This window comes from Scylla paramamosain, chromosome 3 (genome assembly GCF_035594125.1).
Source record: "Scylla paramamosain isolate STU-SP2022 chromosome 3, ASM3559412v1, whole genome shotgun sequence".
NCBI lineage: Eukaryota > Metazoa > Arthropoda > Malacostraca > Decapoda > Portunidae > Scylla > Scylla paramamosain.
In genome coordinates this window covers 3,552,738-3,570,000 of record NC_087153.1, presented here as the reverse complement: position 1 = coordinate 3,570,000, position 17,263 = coordinate 3,552,738, and the positions used below count along the sequence as shown (strand labels likewise).

Below are 17,263 nucleotides of genomic sequence, written 5' to 3'. Positions count from 1 at the left end.
AACGGTACCTGCCAGACCGCCCCCACACTCCCACACCTTCCGCCCCTAGAACCCTTTTTACACCCCTTCCCGGAACTCTAACCCCCACCCTGTAGTTCTGAATTTCTCACCCTGCGTTTCTCACCCTACCATAGCCATCACCTTGTCTACACACTTACACACCCGGTCTGCCCAAATCCTGCTTCCACTAATGCCTTCACATCCATCACTACGAGTACTACTTCCACGCCCCCGCCATTCCATGCTGTGTCCGCCCTGCCCTCCCATACCCTCAGCCGCCATGTGTACTAGTCGCCTTCCCTCACGTTCACCTCTGCATTCATCTTCTCACCTCATGCACTTGTTTCTCCTCCCATCATCACCCTGGCTTAACACTCTCGTTCGTGACTTGAATCCACTCAAACTTAGCATCAAACATGGACACACACACACACAGACACTCTTTCTCTCTCTCTCTCTCTCTCACACACACACACACGGTACTGTACATATCTACAACCCTTACACGTTTCCTTCTTGACCCCAAACACTCCACTCAGCCTCGCCCTCCTCCTTCCCTCTTTCACACCCGTGTCGGCACCACCACCACCCACAGCTTCACACTCTTCCCATCCACACCCTCTTCTCCACACAACAACATACCACCGTCATTCCTCCCATATCTTTCCGTTCCTTACATGCACACACTCCACATACATCAACATGCCATTGTGTACCGCTGTTCCTCCTCTTTTCCAGGCGTTGGCGGCCATACAGAAACATGAAAGTGGGGTTTGGTGGTGCGTGTGTGGGAGGTGTGTAGGGAAACGGGAGAAAAAAAAGGAGAGGCATGAACTAGGACCATAGGAAAGAAAAGGTGAAAAGGAGGGGAAAAATATAGTTAACGAAGGAGAGAGAGAGAGAGAGAGAGAGAGAGAGAGAGAGAGAGAGAGAGAGAGAGAGAGAGAGAGAGAGAGAGAGAGAGAGAGACTGACTCACCTAGAATGGAAAAATTATTGGAGAGAAATTGAGGCGAAAGTGTAGAGGAAATGCAACCACTTAGACATTATGATCTAAGGAGGAGGAGGAGGAGGAGGAGGAGGAGGAGGAGGAGGAGGAGGAGGAGGAGGAGGAGGAGGAAGAGGAGGAGGAGGAGGAGGAGGAGAGAGGAGAGGGTAAATGAAGAAAGAAATCATGTGAATAAGGAAAAAACAAGCAAGTAGAAGAGAGAGAGAGAGAGAGAGAGAGAGAGAGAGAGAGAGAGAGAGAGAGAGAGAGAGAGAGAGAGAGAGAGAGAGAGAGAGAGAGAGAGAGAGAGAGAGAGAGAGAGAGAGAGAGAGAGAGAGAGAGAGAGAGAGAGAGAGAGAGAGAGAGAGAGAGAAACAAAGACAGAGACAAGAAGGAAGAAAACAAAAAATATAAAAAAAAACATGAAAAAACACAAGGAAGAACGAAAGAAGTAGCAAAGAAGGGAAGAACAGAGACAGGCGGGATGAGAGGAGATAGGGAAGGGGGAGGGGACAGGAGGGAAGGGCGTGCCACGAGAGACGGGAGTGCCAGTAGGGGGGCGAGGGTGCCGCAGTGGGCATTCCTTTCAGCCTTGTTAGCCCCCGAAGGTGATAAGTTGTCAGGCGAGAAGGGGTGAGGGGCAGGAGGAGCAGGAGGAGGAGGAGGAGGAGGAGGAGGAGGAGGAGGAGGAGGAGGAGAAGGAACAGGAGGAGGAGAAGGAACACCAGGAGGGCTACGAATTATAAAAAGAAAAAATGAAGAAAACAACAAGAGCAACAACAACAGCAACAACAACAACAACAACAATAATAACAACAATAACAACAAGTAAGAACAAAAAGGACAAAAAAGGGGAGGAAGAACAACAACAACAACAACAAAAGACGGGTAAACAGACAGAAAGATAGACATAGAGACAGAACAAGAGAAAGACAGACAGACAGACAGACAGACAGACAGACAGACAGACAGACAGACAGACAGACACAGACAGACATACATACAGACAGACAGACAGACAAAAAGCCGGACAGGGAATTAAGAAGAATAAATAAAGAGGGAGCGAGGATGGTGTTCACTTTCATTTTTACAGCCCGGGTGTCTCAACGTGAGCAGCTTTATTGTTCAAGTTATATTTTGTTGTGACATCCCTGAGCACTCCTCTGTGTGTGTGTGTGTGTGTGTGTGTGTGTGTGTGTGTGTGTGTGTGTGTGTGTGTGCGCGCGCGTACCTGATGTCTGGCGTTTGGTCCAATTGATAATGTAATGTATGCATCTCCTTCGGTAATATCGTTATTAACAGTAGTAGTAGTAGTAGTAGTAGTAGTAGTAGTAGTAGCAGTAGTAGTAGTAGTAGTAGTAGGAGGAGGAGGAGGAGGAGGAGGAGGAGGAGGAGGAGGAGGAGGAGGAGGAGGAGGAGTAAGAGAAGTACTAGTATCAGAAACAGCAGCAGCAGAAGTAGTAGCAGTAGCAGCACCAGCACCAGCAACAGCAACAGCAACAGCAGCAGCAGCAGTAGTAGTAGTAGTAGTAGTAGTAGTAGTAGTAGTAGTAGTAGTAGTAGTAGTAGTAATTGTAGTAGCAGTAGCAATAGTAGTAGTAACAGCAACACCAGTAATAGTATTAGTAGTAGAAGTAACATTATAAGTGAGATCTCGACTAAAATCAATCGCAATCTAATCACTCCCACATAAAGAGGATCAACTTTGAAAAATAACACCTCCCTTTTACTTCCTTCCTTGCGTCGTCCCGGGGTCAGGAGAAGACTCACGACGCCACCGATGCATCAACAAAATTACTAGAAGCCAAATCTGTCCCTCACTTAGTCTCTTGCCGATATTCCGAGAAACTACTGGAAAGGAAAATGAGGTTACTGGAGCTAGTTAGAGGTGCCAGTCTGCGGTGGGGAGTCAGTGTTGTGATTGTGAGCAATTAGTTCCGGTTACGAGCGTCAGGACATGTTTTGGAGAGTCAGGATGTGGTCAGGAGTGCCAGGCTGCGGTGTGGTATGCCAGGCTGGAGTTACGAGGCTCCGGCTGTGGTGGTAAGTGACAAGTGCAGGTGTGATGGGTGCGTAGCCTGACTGAGTGACAGAATGTGACCGTGCCAAGACATGATGTAGTGTGACAGTCTTTCTCAATCATCGTGTTAACTCTCTCCTCTTGTTGTACATTCACGTGCCTCTCACTCTTTCATGAATATTGCCACATCTACTACTTTACTACTATTACTACTACTACTACTACTACTACAACTACTACTACTACTTCTACTACGACTATTACTATTCTAAATATATGCCATTCGAGACAGTTATTTAGGTGATCCCAAAACGCTCTCATTCTACCGTCGAGAATGTGTTTGGGATTTTGTCATATTTGCCAAAACACGGCACTAACAGCACACAAACATTTACTTAACGAGAGTAAACGAAAACATCGACTACAAAGAAAAGCTACTTAAGGTAAAGATATTATAAAGTCAATATAAGTAATGTTACCTTTACCGCCTCGTTACCTTCCTACACTTCCTCGTAAAATTTTAGTATGGCAAACTAACAATGTTTTTATTTCCTTTCTTTCTTTTCCAGATCGATCTTTCTACTTCCTTCTAACCTGTATAAACAAACAATGACTAAGCGAACGAACATTTCCTCTCTTCTACATCCTGCCATCAAACATTCCTATACCTTCCTTGTTTTAAAAGTAAACTAACAATATTTTTTTTCTTTTTTTTATCTATCCACTCCCCCTCTAACCTGTACGCAAGGAGTGACTAAGAGAACGAACATTTCCACTCTCCTGCACCCCGCCACCAAGCCCCTGCTCGGCCCCATCCTGTCGCCGCCCCGCCAGGCGACACTCATGGCCTCTATAGTGTCTTGTGTCGTGGCGCGGCGGCGTGATCCCGGACAGACCCTCTACTTAGGGCGGTGTTGTGTGTCGTTTACGAAATAGGAAGTCCGTCTGTGTCTCCTTGGTTTGAGAAACGAACGAACACACACACACACACACACACACACACACACACACACACACACACACACGTTGATCGAGCATCATAAGTTATAAAATTATATAGTTTCTGCTAAAATCCAATGCTCATTAGCTCTCAGATACGTAATGATACTGATAAAACAATTAGAGTTTATTTTAAGCGAATCTCTTATTTTCACTGAGTCACCATCGTTTTGTTTCAAGTAAGAACTTCTAGTATCTTTAAAGCAGCTATTGAGGGTTGGTGAGTGAAGGGTGTGTTAGTGCACGGTATTGACAAGGCATCGCGTTGTTGTTCACCTGGCCACACCTGCACCACTCTGCGGCCTTATTGCAACCCCATCCAGCCATGTAGTGCCCGCTCGAATTTACCTGATACCAACGTCTCTCTCTCTCTCTCTCTCTCTCTCTCTCTCTCTCTCTCTCTCTCTCTCTCTCTCTCTCTCTCTCTCTCTCTCTCTCTCTCTCTCTCTCTCTCTCTCTCTCTCTCTCTCTCTCTCTCTCTGTTGTGTGACAATAATTCTAAATAACCATAATAACAAAACACATAAAACCCCAAGGAAATTACGTATCTCAGCCTGACTCTTTGACCGGACAAAGAAGAAACGTTCTCTCTCTCTGGGAAACAATCACATAAAAAACGATAAAAAAATAAACGTAACAAACACATAAAGGGAGGGGACAGACAAAAAAGAAAAAAAAAACACGGAATACAATAATATGAGCCTTCCCTTCACTGTCCATTACTTGACACACTCGACACACGAACAGAGGACACTGCCACCTTCCTTCTTTCTCCACCCCAGGACGACAGGAAGGCGCTTATGGAAGGACTCCGCACCTCCCCTTAAATTATCCCTCGGTTCTTTTTGTCTTCGGGTGGACCTGAAGACACGAGTCCATTCCTTCTGGCGGGTGTTGGTAGGGCGGCGTGTCCCTTCCTTCCTGGTGGCGGCGGCGGTGTCGAGGGCCAAGGTGTAAATCAAGCCTCGCCGGGGAAACCTCGCAAATCATGTAGCAAATATAGGATTCGCGATTGATCCGTGCGAGGGAAGGATCAGGAGACATCGTGTAATATGGCCCTCCTGCTCCTCCAAGCCTTTCACTGAGGGAGAGAAGGGGTGAGGGTGATATTGATGTTTTGCGTGAGAGAGAGAGAGAGAGAGAGAGAGAGAGAGAGAGAGAGAGAGAGAGAGAGAGAGAGAGAGAGAGAGAGAGAGAGAGAGAGAGAGAGAGAGAGGATAAACATCAGATAATACACGAGTTGGGAGCGCAGTGAAATTAATGAGATCATAAATAAGGACAGATATAAGGGAACAAAGACCGTGGTAGTGTGGGGGAAACAGAACCACAAAATAACTATTAATATGCAGTGGAAAGCAACACGACCACGCTGTGCTAATTATTGTCAGGATAATATATATGTAAAAAAAAAAAAAAAGAAGAAGGAAAAAAAAAGTAATAAGGATGCTAACCAAGTAACATATACCGAAGCACGTGTAAAATAACTCAACCACGAATGAAATATCAACGTGAAGTGACTCATGAGAGATAAATAATGTGATAATGAGAGTGTTTAAAGATCTAGAGTAATAATAAAGGGTGGATCAGTATTTATAGATGTGTAAATAATATCTTTGGGAAGAAAACAAATGTGATGAGACGTGATGGCAGTGACGTGATGACAGAACGTATATGCAACTTACACACACACACACACACACACACACACACACACACACACACACACACACACACACACACACACACACACACACACACACAAGGGCGAGTTACAAAATTCACAAAGGGAGAGGTTGTCAAGCCATAACAGCAACACATGTCCGGAGTTGTATTGAGTTTAGCTGCTGTGGTTATTGTTATTGCTGTTGTTACCTTTGTTAGCGGGGCTGGAGTGCGGTGCATTACTGGAGCGTTATTTTACACGCTGCGTTGAGTCTCGCCCAGTGTGGAATAAGAGAGAGAGAGGGAGCGAGAGAAAAAGAGAAAGGGAAAAATGCGTATATCAGAGTGGTTCATAACATTAAACCACGTTCAGCCGTCAGTGTGAAGTATGCTGAAAGACCACGGGCAAAAACGGCCGGTGAAAAATGCATCAACTTTACGCGAACAAATCAATTATGATGAAGAATGGCCTCGCGCCATCACCGCCAAATGGCATCAACCATGTCAGTTACTATAAAAATAAATGTATCTAGAATTTACGTTTTGTGCTGAATAGAAAGGAAGTTTAGTTGGTCGTTCTTCTCTTGTTTCTCTTCTTTCTTCCTCTCTACAATGTGCTGTGTCTTTCTCCCTTACTTCTCCACCATTCCTGTCCTCCACGGTCTCCTCCTCCTCCTCCTCCTCCTCCTCCTCCTCCTCCTCCTCCCTTCACACAAGGCAAAATAAAGAGGTTGTCCTAGGAATAAACAAAAACACGAGCCCCTCAGCCAAACACACACAATCCTATCACGCTGCAAAAACATCGATTCCCTGGATAAACGGTCTCACTTATCCTTGAAATATATCCTCACTTGTGAAACTCATAACCAATAGACTCACATATACAGCAACTCTAGGCGAAGTGATATCCAATATTCAAATGTCCGATAGGTTCCAAATGGAGCTTTACAATGGCAAATATATTGTTTCCACATGTCGCAGCGCGCTCCAAAATGGCCCCGACATATGTTTGGCCAATTGGAAAAGTTTAAAATTGTGAAGTAACATGGATATAAATCTCTGGAAGCAATAACGCACGGGGCGCCGAGGTCCCCTCCTCTCATCCCTCTGCCAGCCTCCTCCCAGCCTCCCTGCCGCTCACTCCTCTCCCTGCCCTCCCTGCCGCCTTTCCTCCATGCGTCACCCCACCCCATCTTTCCTCTCCCAGCACAGCTCTCTCCAGTCACTCTCCCTTTCCTTTCATCCCTATTCCTCAGTTTCCTCTCTTCGTCTCCTGCTCCCTTGTGTCACCTTCCCTTGTCCTCCCTCAGTCCCTTTTCCTCACCTCACACCTCACTCGCTCAAACCTTCCTCTTGAGCCTTCTTCCCCTTCCAGTGCTGCCTGCCACCCTCCTTCTCTCCTTCTCTCCCTCCCCCAAAACGAGCTGCTCCTGCTGTTGTCGCCGCTCGTTCAAGAGTTGGTGTTGAAGCCTCGCCTCGCCCAGGACCATCCCGGCGAGCTGTTCCGATATGGTGTGTTGCTAAAAATGGGTTAGTGAAAGGGGCTGGGAAGGTCGGCTCTCCGCTCCCTCTCTCTCGCTCCCTGCGTTTGTCTGTCGTGTCCGCTGCCTTCGTCCTTGTTGCTTACATATTAAAGTCAGGATTTACGAGGCTGCTCTTTCGATTCTGGACAACACACATGCAGGAAAAAGCTTTAGCGGCAGAATTACAGGATCAGGAGTGCGTGGTATTTGTTCACTCAGAGTCTGTGTTGGTGTGTGTGTGTGTGTGTGTGTGTGTGTGTGTGGTGGAACTGTTGGTCGGTTTCTCCTTACTCGTGTATGCGGCCCTTATGCAAATGTGACGAGGCTTTATTTATGTATTCATTTTTTGTCCTCCTCAACCAGGAAAGATGCTTGTTCTGTTCAGTGACAACGCCTTTAAGTGTATAGAGCGGCAAAGCATCTCTTGTGGCGCACTGCACGTAACGGAGAAAGCTTTGGTTGGCAGCAGTATGTGTGTGTTTGGTGTTCGTGGATCAGTGAAGTTGCAAGGAAGGAGGGCATTCTCTAGTGTAGTTATGTGAGTCACGGAATGTTTAGTCAACGGTATTGCTCTTATGATGATGGTGATGATGATGATGATGGTGGTTGTGGTGGTGGTGGTAGTGGTGATAACGATGATAAAGATGACAACAAATATAACAATAAAAAACATAAAACCGTAAACCACAAAAACAAAAGCAATATGAACACGTACCCCCTGAAAAAAAACAACAACAACAACCAAGATCAATAACAAACAAATATAATAACACCAACAACAGCAGCAATAACCACAAAAACAATAGCACAATAATAGAAAGAAAAATAACATCTCGAGTGAATGAAGTCAAACAAAGAAACATACACAACAACAACGATATAATAGATCCGAAAACCTATATACATATACTTGTGTGTGTGTGTGTGTGTGTGTGTGTGTGTGTGTGAGTGTGAGTGCGGGCGCGGTATTTATGTCTATGTATATGTATGTAAGTGCGTCTCCTACAAAGGTGCATTCGCCGTGACGTGACCCAGCTTGGCGCGGCGGGTGGCAGGCTTGCTGGGTGCTGGGTGGAGGCTGGGTCGGTGCCGGCGTGCCCCCGCAGTATAAACATCCCGACAGCAACATTACCAATACATGTATGCACGTAGCAGCCAGGCGGGAATGACAGTTACCCGCGAGCCTTTCAAGAACCCTCATACAGAGCAGTGAGAGAGGGCGGGGAAAAAATAATAAAAAGTGTTCGTGCCCGCTTCCTGATCGCCCATAGATTAGCTCCCCCGACACCGGCATCTCTGGGAAAATGACAACCGAAAAGTCAATTTTAACTTTGGAAGGTGCCGCCGGCCATTTCAATCGCTGGCGCAGAATTTAATGATGAAGTTTACAACGCACCGAAACAACTTTTATGCACGCCTTAGAGAATATATAAACATGCTCCAGGCGCTCCCGGGAATTTTTAGCGCTGGTGTATTTTGCGTCGGTGCGGCAGCGGCAGCGCGAGGGGCGGAGGAGGATATATGGACGCTGTATTTTGACCTTTTAGTGAGGAAGGACAATTAAAGTTTAGCAGCTTCCTGGGATACCTCGGCTCTCGCTCCCTCTTCATCTTTATTTATTATTTTCAAGTGTTCTGTCTTTTGTTTTTTTTTGTTTTTTATTATTTCTCTGAGTGTTTGAGTCTTCCTTAAATATCTTTTCTTTTTTTTCTGTCTTCATCTGTTTGCTTGTCTGTTTGTCTATTCTCTCTCTCTCTCTCTCTCTCTCTCTCTCTCTCTCTCTCTCTCTCTCTCTCTCTCTCTCTCTCTCTCTCTCTCTCTCTCTCTCTCTCTCTCTCTCTCTCTCTCTCTATTCCCTTACCTTCTCCTCACACATTAATTTGTCCTCCAAATCCATCACTCTTCCCCCTTTCATCCTTCTTACGTGCACAGTGCCCCCTTCTCTCTCTCTCTCTCTCTCTCTCTCTCTCTCTCTCTCTCTCTCTCTCTCTCTCTCTCTCTCTCTCTCTCTCTCTCTCTGGCTCTTTTCTTTCCTCCCTCCGGAACATATCGAGCTGGAGGTGTCCCCAGGGTAGTGGGATATTGCCTATGACATAAACAACACAAGGCGGCTTTATCTTAGCAGCAAGGAATTGTTTTTAATATTCATGGATTTCTTTTTTCTTTTTTTTTTTTGTCCTACCTTCCTTCTCACTCTCTCTCTCTCTCTCTCTCTCTCTCTCTCTCTCTCTCTCTCTCTCTCTCTCTCTCTCTCTCTCTCTCTCTCTCTCTCTCTCTGGGGTGTGGTACATGAGAGAGAGAAAAAAAAAAGAAAGAAAGAAAGAAAGGAATATACACAGTGTAGTATGTAGGACAAGAAAACCAGCGTGAAACTAGCGGGCGATTCCATGTTATAGTTTTTTTTTACTTCTTCTTCTTCTTCTTCTTTTTTTTTTTTTACGAATAGGTTCCACTTATCTGCGTAGGATACATATACACTACATGTTCACAAGAAATGTTTCACGTATCCTCTGTATACATCTACAGAGAGGCTTAGGAAAACGCTTAAATCACCGAGTTTACTACTTTTGGGGAAGAGGATGGGGGGTGGTGTTAGAAAGAGAGGGAGAGATAGAGAGGGAGAGAAAGAGAAAGAGAGTGAGTGCAGGGCCATGGAGAGGGGAGGAAGAGTTAGTGAAGGAAGGGACAGCATATACTACAAGGGATACTGAAGAAGGCCGTGGGGGAAGGGTGCTGTACAGGTAGAAGGAGAAGATGGAGGAGAGAGAGAGAGAGAGAGAGAGAGAGAGAGAGAGAGAGAGAGAGAGAGAGAGAGAGAGAGAGAGAGAGAGAGACAGAGAGAGAGCGTACTATTCTCAGGTCTAAACGAGTCTGAGAGCAAAGCAGGACTGTGGTGTAGAGAAGCAGGATGAGGGAAGGCAAAAGGGAGTATGTAAAGAGTACAAGACTGTGGAACGTGTATGAGGCAGATTTCTTACTGGTAACGCTTTGTACATTCCCCTCGTTACGGTCATTTATTTTCCTATTTGATTATTTTGCTTATCAGTTAACTTGTTGATGTAAACTTCTTTATTTTCCTGCTTTGCGTGTACTTAATGACATGACTTAACAAAGATATTGTCGCTCCGTTTGTTGGTTTTCTTTACATAACTTGTACGCAATTCTGTTATCACATATCATTAGGAAGATAAGATATTAGCTTCTTTTATAATTTTCCATTTTCATTCACGCAGGTAAACCATTATATGTAAATCATGTGTACATCGTTAAAAGCAAATTCACAACCTTCTAATAATTTCATGATGTTTCAGGTAAATAACTCGTTGCAGATCACTTTACCCTCTGCTAAAAGAGTATCCGTCTATTTCAAGTGTACTCAAAAAAATAAAAAAAGTCATAACCTTCTAATAATTTCATGATGCTTCAGATACACAACTTGCTGCAGATAACCTTAATCTCTGGTACATGAGTCTCCGTACCTCACACTGCACTTCTCCTTCCCCAGGGCGGTGGTCTGGAGCTGAAGGAGGGACTGGGCGGTCTGGGCGGCGGACCATGGCCCTATCCAATGTACTACCCTTATGACACCCTGGCGGCCTACCCCTTCTCCCACGGGTGAGTATGTGTGTGTGTGTGTGTGTGTGTGTGTGTGTGTGTGTGTGTGTATGTGTGTGTGTGTGTGTGATAGTAACAGTGTAGTTGGTTCTTACTGCGTCTTACTGAGTCTTGAAGGAGCGCAAGTCATGATGAACAAGTGGAACAGGGAAATAATAATGTAACATAAGTGTGGCTTGGCTTATGTGTGTGTGTGTGTGTGTGTGTGTGTGTGTGTGTGTGTGTGTGTGTGTGTGTGTGTGTCCGCCACTCTTTGTGCATGCGACATAATGGTGTGTGTGTGTGTGTGCGCACGTATAAAACAATTGTTCCTGAGATGTCATTTATATCAACACAGGCACAGAGAGGAAAAGTCTTCATTGCAACGAAGGCTACACGAGAACAGTGCATACGAGATAAAACTTTTCTTTCGATGATTCACACAAAACTTATCTTTAAATTTACCACAAACAAAACCAGACCAGCAAGAGACCAGAAGCTTCGAACACAAGGCACAACGAGACCAAACCTGCTCCACAAACAGATCAAACTCTACCATAATGCAATTCCTCAGTAAATATTCATATCGGAATCTATAGCTCGAGTTTGTGGATAAAAGCTGAGGTGGTGCGATCACTTAGTTACTTCCCCAAAAGGAGACGTGATACACTAATAAAAAAAAAAGGATCTTCTGTCTTTCTCTGTGAGTGTGTGTGTGTGTGTGTGTGTGTGTGTGTTCGAGGACAAAGTAGGAGCCAGATCACACATTTGCACACTCCTACCTTCCCTTCCCTCTGGAGGATCACAATCATAATTCATCCCTTTTTATCCTCGCCGTGGGTGCTCCTCTGGCGAATTATTGTTTTGCACGAGTAGAAAAGCTTTCAGTGTAGATGTGAACTTACTCCCTGAACACTTGTATTATGAGTGTTTACTGTTTACTTTCAGTTCTGTCTGTCTGTCTGTCTGTCTGTCTGTCTGTCTGTCTCTCTCTCTCTCTCTCTCTCTCTCTCTCTCTCTCTCTCTCTCTCTCTCTCTCTCTCTCTCTCTCTCTCTCTCTCTCTCTCTCTCTCTCTCTCTCTCTCTTCGGGAGGTGCTGGAATCTCTCTCTCCTTCCTTCACCTGCGTCTTTCCAGTCACTCCTCACAGCTCCTTCTCCTCCTCCTCCTCCTCCTCCTCCTCTTTCTTCACCTCCTTCCTGCGGTCATTTTAGCATTTACTATTTTTCTCCTTTTAGGGAAAACATTCTTATACACCTCCATGTATTTTTCCCCCGCAGTCTCAGGAATGATCCAAATACGACTATTTTCCAGCGATAAATAAATATGTAAATCACCCTAAAATGCCAGACTAATAAGCCAGTCCGCAATTTATAGTCAAATTCTGACATAGCCACTTCGTCTCTCAGCCCGCCGCATAAGGCCGTCAGGGAGTTGTATCCAATCAGTGGCGGGAATGAGCAATTTGTGCTCCTATGTCGCGTGCGCGTTAGGGCCATGACGGCCTTGTAAAGCAACACTGCGGGATGCGCCTGTCGCACTTTGTAAAAACGCCCAAATTAAACGGTTTTCGAGAGGACTGGGGGTGCGAAAAAGCCATCGAATACATAATATATGAGGAGGCGAGAGGGAGCCTGTTGATAAAACTTTTATTCAGATTGATTCCAAATGAAGAAGAGCTACTTTTTTTTAGAGCTTAGCTAAGGGAGAGGAGTGAAGGAGAGGGGAGCCAGGGAGATGGGGAGAGACGGAGGAGAGCGGCAGGGAGCCAGGCGGGAAGGGAGGGACGGCGAGGAGGGAGGGAGGACCAGGGAGGGAATATCTGGGCTGGGGTGGCGAGGGTAAGAAGGGCGAGAGAGGTAAGGAACGAGTGATGGAAGAAGTGAAGGGAGAGGAAAAGTTTAGGGTTAGGTACGGAGAGAGAGAGAGAGAGAGAGAGAGAGAGAGAGAGAGAGAGAGAGAGAGAGAGAGAGAGAGAGAGAGAGAGAGAGAGAGAGAGACATTAACACGACCATACAAACAGACAACAACACAGACCAGAAACAGATAAATTAGGAAAAAGAGAGAAAAAATACCAAGAGCGAGAGATAAGAAAGTGAGAGGGAAACAGGGAAGAGGAAAGAAGCAGCAAAGAGAGAGAGAGATGGAGGGAGGGAGGAAAGAGGCAAGGTTTGTGGAGGGCTAACGATATTGGGATCAAGACAGTGGGTAGTCAATAATCCAGGAGAGTCAGTGACTGTAGAACACACACACCCTTCCCTACAGAGGACCCGTGTGTGTGTGTGTGTGTGTGTGTGTGTGTGTGTGTGTGTGTGTGTGTGTGTGTGTGTGTGCTGGGGAAGAGAGAGGCCTCAGAATTAATGGTGAGAAAAAGGCATCTTCGGTAGAGGAGGAGGAAGAGGAAGAGGAGGACGACGAGTAGGGACAATATGGAAATATGGGGAAAAATGGTCGAAGACTTGCTGTACAAAGACGAGAGAGAGAGAGAGAGAGAGAGAGAGAGAGAGAGAGAGAGAGAGAGAGAGAGAGAGAGAGAGAGAGAGAGAGAGAGAGAGAGATTCGAGGGAAGTTGTAAAGTAGAATGAAAATTGACAATAGAATGAAATCGTTCCCTTCAGCCTTGACGTGTGTGTGTGTGTGTGTGTGTGTGTGTGTGTGTGTGTGTGTGTGTGTGTGTGTGTGTGTGTGTGTGTGTGTGTGTGTGTGAGTGGAGGTGCCATATATGTTTCAGAGAAGCAAAGGTAGATGTATAAAATAAAAATGAAAGGAGAAAGTGGAAAATCTATTGACAAACACACACACACACACACACACACAGACACACACACAAGAACACACACAATAAATCAACGAATAAACAACTATGAAAAAAAATATATATACAAAGCAACGTACTATAGAACATACACGCACAAAACGCTATACAATTTCAAAATAATTCAATCCTTTCCTATACACTTCACCTTTTACATGACAGTGACTTCTTCCCAACAGCAACAGTGATCGAAACTGAAAGAAATTAATAAAAGAAAGAAAGAAAACTGAAAAAAAAAACACGGGAGCCATTAATTGCATAGTGAGTGCGTGTAAGGAAGGGAATGAATGTTTGCTTGTGTGTTTGGTTGTTTCGTTTGCTTGCTTGCTTACTTACTTGCTTGCACGCTTGTTCTTTATTATGTTTCTCTATTACAGCAACACCCCGAGCAACTCACATTCACATTTTCATTTAAATAACTGTGTTGACTCGATCTTCCTGCGAATACTGAATACAAACAACGCGCGTGTAGTCATGATGCATATTAGAACAAGGTAAAGGAAGGGAAAAACAACCAGAATGAATACTTAAATAAGCAAATGAATTGAAAAATAGTAAATAACAGTATACGAACGAGGGGAAAAAAGGGGAAAAACAACGTTGAGTGAATAAGTAAATAAGGTGATAAATATATAGAGGTAAATAAAGAGTACGCACATAAACAAAGACTTAATAAAAGAGGTCAAATATGAACCTTTACTTACATGATAAAGTAAATAACGCAACTCCGACACCATTGATTGGAAACAGTCTACGGTGCTGCACAGAGAGAGAGAGAGAGAGAGAGAGAGAGAGAGAGAGAGAGAGAGAGAGAGAGAGAGAGAGAGAGAGAGACGAGATAACGAAAGACGAAACAAGACGAAACGAGACGCGGAACAGAGAGAGAGACGGAACGACACAACAAGACGACGAGACAACTAAGCAAGGAGAACTAAAACTAACGAGACAGAACGACAGACAACGGAAAACAACGAAAATAAAAAAAAATAAATAAATACATAGCCTGTCATCCCTCGACCCCTTACCCCCTATTGAAAAAAAAGAGACAAAAAAAGATAAAAAGAAAAAAAAACAAGGACGCATTAAATGTTAACACTAACATTTAATTTAATCCCAAAATACCTTTCACCTGCAGTGCTCCCCAATCCCCGGTCCCAATCTGTGTTGCCGGGAACTGCCTGTCAGATTAACCAGCCAATCATGAGTAATTAACGCGCTTTGTCCCCCGGATCTGCCAATGAATACCAAACACGCGCTGCATCCTGATTGGCCCGCAGAGTCATATTTTGGCCCAATAGGAGCACAGTCCCCATGTGTTGATCGGGAAAATCGCTCCGGGATGAGAGGGTGTTCCACAGAGCACAATGTCGCTTGCCTTTACTTGTTTATTTGACCCTTATGTGCTCTCTCTCTCTCTCTCTCTCTCTCTCTCTCTCTCTCTCTCTCTCTCTCTCTCTCTCTCTCTCTCTCTCTCTCTCTCTCTCTCTCTCTTGCTATTCCATTACTCCCCTACACACACACACACACACACACACACACACACACACACACACACACACACACACACACACACACACACACACACAAGCACACGGCTGTTTATTTACGAGCGTGCAGTTTATAATTGGCGGCTTGGGCCTTGTATGAGAGACATTCAGGGCTTGTCAATTAGGTGGTTCGTAAGCATCATTAAGGGGCTTTGTCTATGGACCGCCCCAAAAGCCGAGCCTAAGCCGGGAGGGTCACAAGCCTACTAATGTCAACACCAGAGAGAGAGAGAGAGAGAGAGAGAGAGAGAGAGAGAGAGAGAGAGAGAGAGAGAGAGAGAGAGACTATATTAAACACAAATGAGAGAAAGAAGGAAAGTGACTCCCATTCTAAGACTCAAATTCTTCCATCCCTTTTTTCCTTGCTTTCTCAGTCTCCCTTTTATACACATTTTTTTTTTTTTTTTAGCTCTTTTACCTTCTTCTCCTCAGCTCCTTTTTTGTTTATCCCGCTCTTCTTATATCTCTTTCCATCTCTCCTTTATCCTCATCCCCTCCTGAATCCTTCTTCCTCTTTAATTACAGCACTCTCTTTGCCTTCCTTCACGTCTACGCCTTTTCTTGTCTTCCTTCCTTTTTTTTTATTCTAACTGTACATTGTTCGTTTTCTTTGGTTTATGTTCGCTTTCTTCCTGATTTCCTTCTAGATTTCTGTCTATACGTATCTTTTTTCTTTCTTTTTCGTCGGTATGTCTACAACACTCGACATTGAATCAGTCCACCCTGAGTGAGGTTGACCAGTTCAGTATAACATTTTGCTTCATCTGTAACCCTTTCTTTGCTATTTGCTGCATCCTTCCTTACTCATTAACTATTGTGAGTCATTTTTTCTCTCGTTCTGTTGCCATCTCCAACCATTATGCTTACTAGAAATTGTGTAATCTATTTTCCTTTCTTTTTTTTTGTTGCAGATGCTTATAAATTTCTTATACATTGTTCCTAGTGTTGAAAATTGTTGCATATCACAGTGAAAGGAGTGGGAGCTAAATACTCGCCAGTACATTACGCTGTCTATATAGAATGGCGTAGAAATACAGGTGCTTCTGACCCAGCCATTCAAAGATCAATCAGCCGTTTCCTTACCGGTGTTCTTATTCGTGCTCTGTTACGCTTGTGCCCCTTCTCATCCCGCTCTGTCGCATCCTCTGAGTCCCCTGTAGTATATCGCCTTTTTTTTTTGTCTAGTTTACTATAATTGTTCGCATTCTTTAGCATTGTGTTTACAGTTTTCTTTGTTTACTCTATGTCATTTCGTCACGCTTGTAAACAAATGGCCAAAGTAATTTTCCAACGGTTTCTAATGTTTGCCTAAATTATATCTTCATTTAGGCAAAAAGCCAGAAATCGTCGAAGAATTATCTAGGTCATTTGTTTATGAGGATGATGATTTACATTTTTTTTTCCTTCAAGCTATCTCCGTCCCACTTGGCCTTATAATACTGTCTACATATTCCTCCTTGCGCCCCCTCCCCCGTTCTCTACACTTTCTTCTCTTCCCTTCTTCATCTATGTTATCTTAACCTCTTCTCCGCCCAGATTCTGTCTATACCCTTTTCCAGTTTATCAGTCCTCTTCGCACCTAAATTCCTATTTCCTTATCCTATTCAAACATTTTTCTGTACCTTATTTTCCTTACAATCTACAGCTATTTAAGTTATCCACCCTCTTCGCATTTCGTTCCTGTTTCCTTATCCTGTTATGACCTTTTCATTCTTTGCGTTATCTCCACTCATCCATTCCTCCTCCTAACTACATCTTTCACTGCCCCTCTCACTTAACCATCCTCCATCTCGGAACTGTGTATCCTGTGTGCAGACCATCGTAGATTTCTCACCGTAACAACACTCCCTTTATGCCTCTCTCCTCCACTCCTACACACTCTGCAACTCTCTCACACTCATGCTCTCTCACTTACACGCTTGACGAGGCCGTGAAAGCGTGTACTCGACGATAAACACGGAAACGACCACCTCGTCTCTCGGACTATGACATTTACAGATCGATTCTTACACCAGTAATCCTAACTTAACCTAACATGACCTAACAGCCTTGCCTCGTCTGCTTTGCTGAAGATATTTTTTTTCCTACTTTTAACTGACGTGCTAAATAGGTTCTTT

The 17,263-nt window shown here is 44.5% G+C and overlaps 1 protein-coding gene across 2 annotated transcripts in view; it reads left to right on the top strand.

Annotated features, from left to right (window-relative positions):
- The window catches only part of LOC135089341 (putative iroquois-class homeodomain protein irx-1), a 47,547-nt gene that overhangs the window by 10,493 nt on the left and 19,791 nt on the right, over positions 1–17,263 (top strand). For both annotated transcript variants that reach the window (XM_063984906.1, XM_063984914.1), the window contains exon 2: positions 10,697–10,806. In XM_063984906.1, the coding sequence (XP_063840976.1) occupies positions 10,697–10,806 (110 nt within the window). The remainder of the gene's footprint in view (positions 1–10,696; positions 10,807–17,263) is intronic.